At 35.6% G+C, this 7,336-nt stretch overlaps 1 protein-coding gene across 2 annotated transcripts in view; it reads right to left on the bottom strand.

The window, feature by feature from the left end:
- The window catches only part of LOC106467534, a 127,749-nt gene that overhangs the window by 16,143 nt on the left and 104,270 nt on the right, over window positions 1-7,336 (bottom strand). The window contains exon 3 of one of the 2 annotated variants that reach the window (XM_022395731.1): window positions 6,392-6,531. In XM_022395731.1, coding sequence (XP_022251439.1) covers window positions 6,392-6,531 — 140 coding nt within the window. Of the gene's footprint in view, window positions 1-6,391; window positions 6,535-7,336 lie in introns of both variants that reach the window. The other variant, XM_022395730.1, reaches the window with a different exon arrangement.

A 7,336-nucleotide genomic window follows, 5' to 3' on the forward strand; every position in this document is an offset into this window, starting at 1 on the left:
ACGGCTAGCGCAGATAGCTCTCGTGTAGCTTTGCGCGAAATTCATAACAAACAAACTTTGTTATAAATACGGAATAGGATCAAGTTTGGAAAAACGATGTATACTAAGTTCTTTGCAAAACATGTAAAAGATGGGAAAGGCAATAATAAAATGATAATTTTGAGACGTTTTACAGAACTATGATGCTAAAAGTCGGACGGTTTTATGCTTCATGCACGTTTTGATGCTGTATAAATATTTGTATCTTAAGCTCGTTTATTTTCTTAAGCTTTGAAGGCATATACGTTATTAGCATCTCATACCATATCTCTTCGTGTTATTCTGCAATAAAAACCTGTTATTTTACCAACTTACTATATTTATACGTTTTATAAATCATTAAATGTTTGTACATCCTGGTGGAAAATGTAAGTAAAGTTTCCTTGTCAAGTTTCAGTGAGCTGGTAGATGAAGTAACCATGAACCTATTTTATTGCCAATAAAATGTACATAATTACAAACTGATATTTAAACTTTATAACTATAAAGATGAACGATACTTTTAATTGCATTGAAGGTTTGTTGAATATGTCGGATCTGAAACCTAAATCTTTGCTCTCTAATATTACTGTTCCACATCGTAATGCTATCCTTCTCAGGGAGCAGGTGTTGCACTCATTACTGATAGTCACTCTCAGTGCAAAATGAACGTGGTTGTATCCCTGACTTATCATCTGACCTGCCAGTGGAAAAGGTCACTGTCTAATTCAATATTGTGTGATCCACTTTCTAAGAATCATTCCCATGAGAAAATGATTGTGACAACTTAGTTGAATGATGCAGTTTAGTGGTTAACTAGGTTGAGATGAACCGTAATGGCTCTCCTATCTGACATTTTTTTTATATTAGATAAGGAGGTAGGAAACATGCATGCCGCATTCTTCCCTTTTTTTACCTTCAGGCCATTCTTAGCTCTAAACGTAAAAAACAAACAATTAAAACATCTTTCATATCAAGTAATTGGTGTAACTTACTCTAGAACCTACAAAATACTTGTAGGTTCAGTACATACAAATAAGCTAGGTAACATTATACAAAACAAAAAGTTACAAAACAAAATTAAAATTATATAAATGCATAAGCAGGCCGTTCAACAAAAAATACCTAAAAAATGGCATATAAAACACATGCTACATAAACATAAAAAATATAAAGTTAAAGAAATCTCTTTATAAATCAAGGTTAGACTAAAATAAACAGACAAAATGAAGTGAAATAACAAAATAAAGTAAAATGCACTGAAGTTCAAATGCACAAAATAAGTCATTTGACAATACATCCGAAAACATAGTGTAAGACGAACCTTTTTCTCACAGTACACAAACAATAAAACAAAAATGAATTACTCAACAGTGTAAAATATTAAAGTGAACCATTTTAGTACAACAAGTGTAATATAAATACATCTTATATAACAAACATATACATATATACAAAGTGCACTAAAAGATATACATATATACAAAGTGCACTAAAAGATATACATATATACAAAAAATTAATAATGATAATAATAATATACAGTCGATTTGTATGTAACCTTTGGAGCGTGAACACACAACCTCCTCCAGCCGAGAAGGAGAATTCTGAATCTTCAAAAGATTGTGTCCTTTGGTTATAAGTTACCCAGCCCTCTGTACACTGCTTTCTCTTGGCAACTCTAGTTTCTCTGGTCACTCAGGTTGGCCTAGGACTGTTTAGCTAGCTGTGGAGCAGCATCAGTAGATGTTAATGTTGCTATACTGATCTTTAAGGTCACTAGAGCTTTTGTGGCAATGACTGAATGGGTGGTATCATTCAGGCCTCTGGTGTTGTGGATGAAGTGGACCTTCCCAGCACTTAGAATTTCTTCTTGAATACTTTAGCTTTGGAAACGTTTGCTTGGGAAAAGATATCCAATAATCCCACTGAGTGTGTAAACACATTGGGTGATGGCATTGTTTGTCCATTGGACAGTTTATGATGGAACATCTGATGATTCTTCCTTGATTCCCTGATGTCTCTGAAACTTCCGACTTAAACATGGCTGGAATGAGATCTGGTGTAAGTATGATTAGCTGGATGGCAGCAAGGATGGGTCCTGATGTCAGCATTATTGGCTCTGTGGGGATAGGCTGGGCTCTATAGTCTGACTGGCTTCTGAAAGTGGCATGATCTTGAGGGGGGGATAGGCTGGGCTCTATAGTCTGACTGGCTTCTGAAAGTGGCATGATCTTGAGACACTTTCTCTTGGTAGCATGGCAGCCACAGGCTGGCCTGAGGTAATGGGGACAACTTTAGAGACGCCTCCAACTCGTACACCATTATCATAGTAACCTACATGAGCTACTTATCCTAGCTCTCAATAGTTATGGTGCCATATTAATGTCGCCATATATGTGAAAATTTTGAGCATCAGAAAACAATTAATCACTTATAGAATTAACCCAAAATATGATTTTAAGCTAATATTTTTGCAGTCAAAATATATATTCGTGTTTTCACTACATTATATATCAGTATACATTCAGATCAGCTTAGACAAAATTTGTTGTTCTACGTGACCACCAGCTGCAACAGTTGAACAATTAAGATATTGTATCACCCTACATGAGCCAATCCACTTGCTCCGGCTGGCAACACAGCAAAGTACTTGCAGGCAAATCCAGTGAAACAAAGAATATTCCAATCATATTCACAACACCTTAAGAAAGAGTACAACTCTCTGACTGCACATGGACTAAAGTCTACTGTAAAAATTCTAGTGCGTATTGTAAAAATATACTCAGTTGATCTTCTGCTAATATGTATTAGCATAGTATACTCAAACAGACAGCACGAGTGATTCTCACAAAATATTAAACTATTTTTCAGTATAAAATCACTTAATAGTTTGGAAAGTAAGGATCACAATGACTGTTTAGCAAAGTTTGTGAACTCATACAGAATGAGTGATTCTCACAAAATGTGTACTGTGCAATCTACTATGTTGAACCTCTGCTAATGCTCAGACAGACAGTTTGTTGGTTCTTTTGGTATTAAGCACAACGCTACACAATGAGCTATCTGTACTGTGCCCACCATGGGTATTGGAACCCGAATTCTACCAGTATAAGTCCACAGACATACCACTGAGCCACTGGGGGCAGACAAATGAGTGAATGATTCACACAAAATATCAAACTATTAATGTGCAATAGAAAAACCATTTGATAGTTTATAAAGTAAGGATCACAACAAACATGTATCTGGGTCTTTGATCTGTTAGTGGTAACCCTCAGTAATAAAAATTGTTCATGTTCTAGCCGTTACACAAGTTGTCCTAACTATGTAATAACCGAACAGCTCTCCATGATATATCAAAATGCCCTTTCTGTCCTGTTAATCTTGTGATCAACAAATCACGCTATCTCTGCAATAATCACACAATGTAATGCAAACATTTAACTATGAAACACAACTTGATCCTCCGAAAGAAAGAAACATAATTTACTTTTAGTCATTGATATCACATTCAGTGGTTTTCCTAGCTGTTGCTCTGGCAGTTAATTCAAACCAGATTGATCAAGATGCCATCATCAGATTATTGGTCAACCACCAGCCTATTCTATCTTGGCACTTCCTCGCCTGGTTTATCTTGTACTGCCAGATAAGTACTTACATCTTCTTCATCAGCTGAGCTGAGATGATACATAGCAGTACTTACATCATACACTGACTGGACAATCTCAAACTTTAATTCCCGTGCAAGCCAATACATGAAAGGTTTTGCCTGTAACATACTAGCTTAGCTTGTCCACGTGTTCCATGAACTTACACCTGCCACATGACCACTGTAACTCATAGTTCAATGGACTGATCTGTGAAAGTAGGAAATGATAACACGTCCAGACAGAGCCAAACTGCTTCCATGCTTCTGGTACATACCAAAGCCATACCCATGTCTTCACACTGGTAATTTTTATTGATTAACAGTTTTGTCATGACACCTTTTCTCCGGTATGGCGGCCTTTTCTAGCTGTTGCTGCACAAACTAATGTGAATCATACAATAAAGACTTTAAATTCTTCACATGTTCTTGTGAAAACTACAGCACATCTTCTCTAGGTGTAAACCATACATCCACAGGAAGCAGTATTTCCTCATTAAATTCTGTCTGTTGTGCAGTACATCATCATAACACATATAAAGTTCACATCTCTCAATTTTGCCAGATTAAAAACTTTGCAGACATCCACTTGATAGTCTGTATTACCTGTTCTATTAAATTATCAGATTGAGGTGATAAGGCAAAGTTTGCTCAACTCAGAAAATAGATGGCTATTGAAATTAACTCCCTAGTCCATTGAATGCCTTCTGACACACAAATTGGGCTATCCAGTGTTATGCCAACACATCAGCAGCAGACGATCCTGAAGTATCGACCAATGAATAAGCCTCAGTCCACTTATTAAAGGGATAATGGTCAGTACATAGTTTGGTCACACCAATTTTTTTCCTTCCTATTTACTCTGTGGTATTTTCAAATACACTGAAATACCTTAAAGCAATCAGGTAGGACAATACACAAAAGGTCCCCCAGAAAATGTATTATGGAGCAAATTTGAATTCACAATGTAGAACACAGTGAAACAATCATTATTCAGTTCGACAACATTCAAAGTTTAAACAAGAAAGTAATATATTGGGTTTTTCGAGTCCAAAATATAAATCTATCTACCATCCCTAATACTACTGTCCCAGACTGATAAGATATAGCATTATGTATTCAAAGTATTAATGCTATTATTCTCTAAGTTAAGTGCAGGTGCTACCCACGTGACTGGTGGTTACTCTCATTGCAAAATAAATGAGGTTGTATCCTAAAGATTTCAACTGGCCTGCAAGTGGAAACATTCACCTTCTGTTTCGATAGTGCATGTTCCACTTGACAGGAACCTTTCCTTTGAGAAAGTACATGTTACATATTGTTGAATGAACCAGTTCAGTAGGTTAATATTGCGACAGTAACTTAGTGAGTCCCTTGGCCGACATTCTATATTAAGACTACATACCCAAAATGTACGAAAATCAAAAACACATGTATATATGTATATTCAATAAGAAGATAGGAAATACGTAGTATTCCTGTATGTAACAGAGGCATTCCGCAAAATGAAATACTAAAAAAATGATATACTTTATCATGATATACCTTGCATATGTTTATGCTTTAATAAACATAGAATATATATACTTGATTAACCCTGAAACATATACAATGCATTAACCCTAGAACATTATAGGGTCAGCATGGCCAGGTGGTTGACTAAAAATCTGAGGGTTGTTGGTTATAATCCCCACCAAACATGCTCGTCCTTTCACCCGTGTGAGCATTATAATGTGACGGTCAATTCCACTATTCGTTGGTAAAAGAGTAGTCCAAGAGTTGACGGTGGGTTATGATGAATAGCTGCCTTCCCTCTAGTCTTTCACTGCTAAATTAGGGACGACTACCACAGATAGCTCTTGTGTAGCTTTGCGTGAAATTTAAAACAAACCAAACCTAGAACATTATAACTTATTAAACCTGAAAATGAGCACCTTATTAATTATAACAAAAACTATATTTAATTAACATGTACAGTTCATTAAATCTAAACAGTTTGTAATGTATTATCTCTAATACAAGTACTTCTCCCGTTCACCCAAACGATACGTCTGAAAGCTTTCAATGCTACAATTCAAGTTTGAGATACCCGCGGTGGGCAAAAAACAAATGGCCAATTGTGAAGTTTTGTGCTTAAAAAACACAAAAACAACACATGTACTATTCATTAAATCAAAGCATTTACATTCGGTTAATTCTATAATGAAATTTACTAATTCTAAAACATATATAATATATTAACTTTAAATGTAAATTTGTACTGTTTGGCCATATTTAATTCATGTTATGAATCAATGAAAGTCAACTTTCCAAGAAACATTATCGTAAGTGAAAGTACAAAATCATGTTTCACAGATTCATATATTTATTTTTTGAATTTTGCACAAGGCTGCTCGAGGACTGTCTGCGCTAGCCAGCCTTAATTTCGAAATGATAGACCAAAGGGAAGGCAGCTAGCTAGTCAATACCAAGGCTCGCCAGCTTTTGGGAAACTTTATCAAAGACTAAGAGGGATTGATCCGTTTAATACGTTCATTTTAGAACACGCTTAGTTATTAACTTTATGAATTTTATGTATATTTATCTTATACGGATCTAAAACTCAATAATACATAGAAAGTGGTTACGTTATTAACGACTGAAACTTGACAAGCCTTTTTTTTTATCTATGACTTATTTGTTTAACATAATTCGTTGTTCAGTGTGTTCGAAAAAGATACATACCTTGCTGTACACCTCCTGATACACATAATTCTTCAATAAATTGGCGGGCCCCAGCAAGCACGTGGTTGAAAACCTTCTGTTGGGTGTGGGTGAAACACCTCTCTTTGTGGCTGTCAAAACACTTGACGCTTCTTATCAACCTACTGGATAACACAATACTGTTAAATGGGTTTCGATTCCTGAACATAAACAAGAGTTGACCCTTTCACGTTTGATGTTTCAATCATAAAACATAAGTTCAAATTTGTTTGCCATAAGCTAGTATCACTAAGCAAGTAAACCAATCTAAATAAAGCCTAACAGCATAGCAGAATAATTGTTATTATACAATTTAGAAATCCAAGTAACAGATTTCATTACTTTAATATTTATTTGTTTAGTATTGTTAAATATTCATGAGAATGCATTATTTTCCAGGAGCGAGTAACTCAATATATATATATATATATATTAAAAATAGATTCTGAAATTTATGTGTCTAATAATGTAGTATTGTTACTTTAGCATGTCTGAGGGATTACACTGCCAAAAACCGTGTTTCGGTACTTGTGGTAGGCACAGTACAGATAGTCCATGTAGCATGTAACAACAAACAAACAAATATTTGTATTGTGAAATTCGGCGACATAAAATCACAAAGACCAGTTCAATCTTGGACTCCATATATATTTCTAAGTAAAATAAGTGCCGGGAAGTCGTCCTGTGGCTCAAGGGTAAGCTCGAGAGGTTATAACTATAGAATTGAAATTTGATTCCTGCGGTAACCACAGTGCAGCTAGCCCATTGTGCAGCTATGCGTTTGAATCAAAACAAACGTTTCTTGGTTTGTTTGGTTTTGAATTTCGCGCAAAGCTACATGAGGGCTATCTGCGCTAGCCGTCCCTAATTTAGCAGTGTAAGACTAGAGGGAAGGCAACTAGTCATCAGCCAACTCTTGGGCTACTC

This window comes from Limulus polyphemus, unplaced genomic scaffold, assembly GCF_000517525.1.
Source record: "Limulus polyphemus unplaced genomic scaffold, Limulus_polyphemus-2.1.2 Scaffold2651, whole genome shotgun sequence".
NCBI lineage: Eukaryota > Metazoa > Arthropoda > Merostomata > Xiphosura > Limulidae > Limulus > Limulus polyphemus.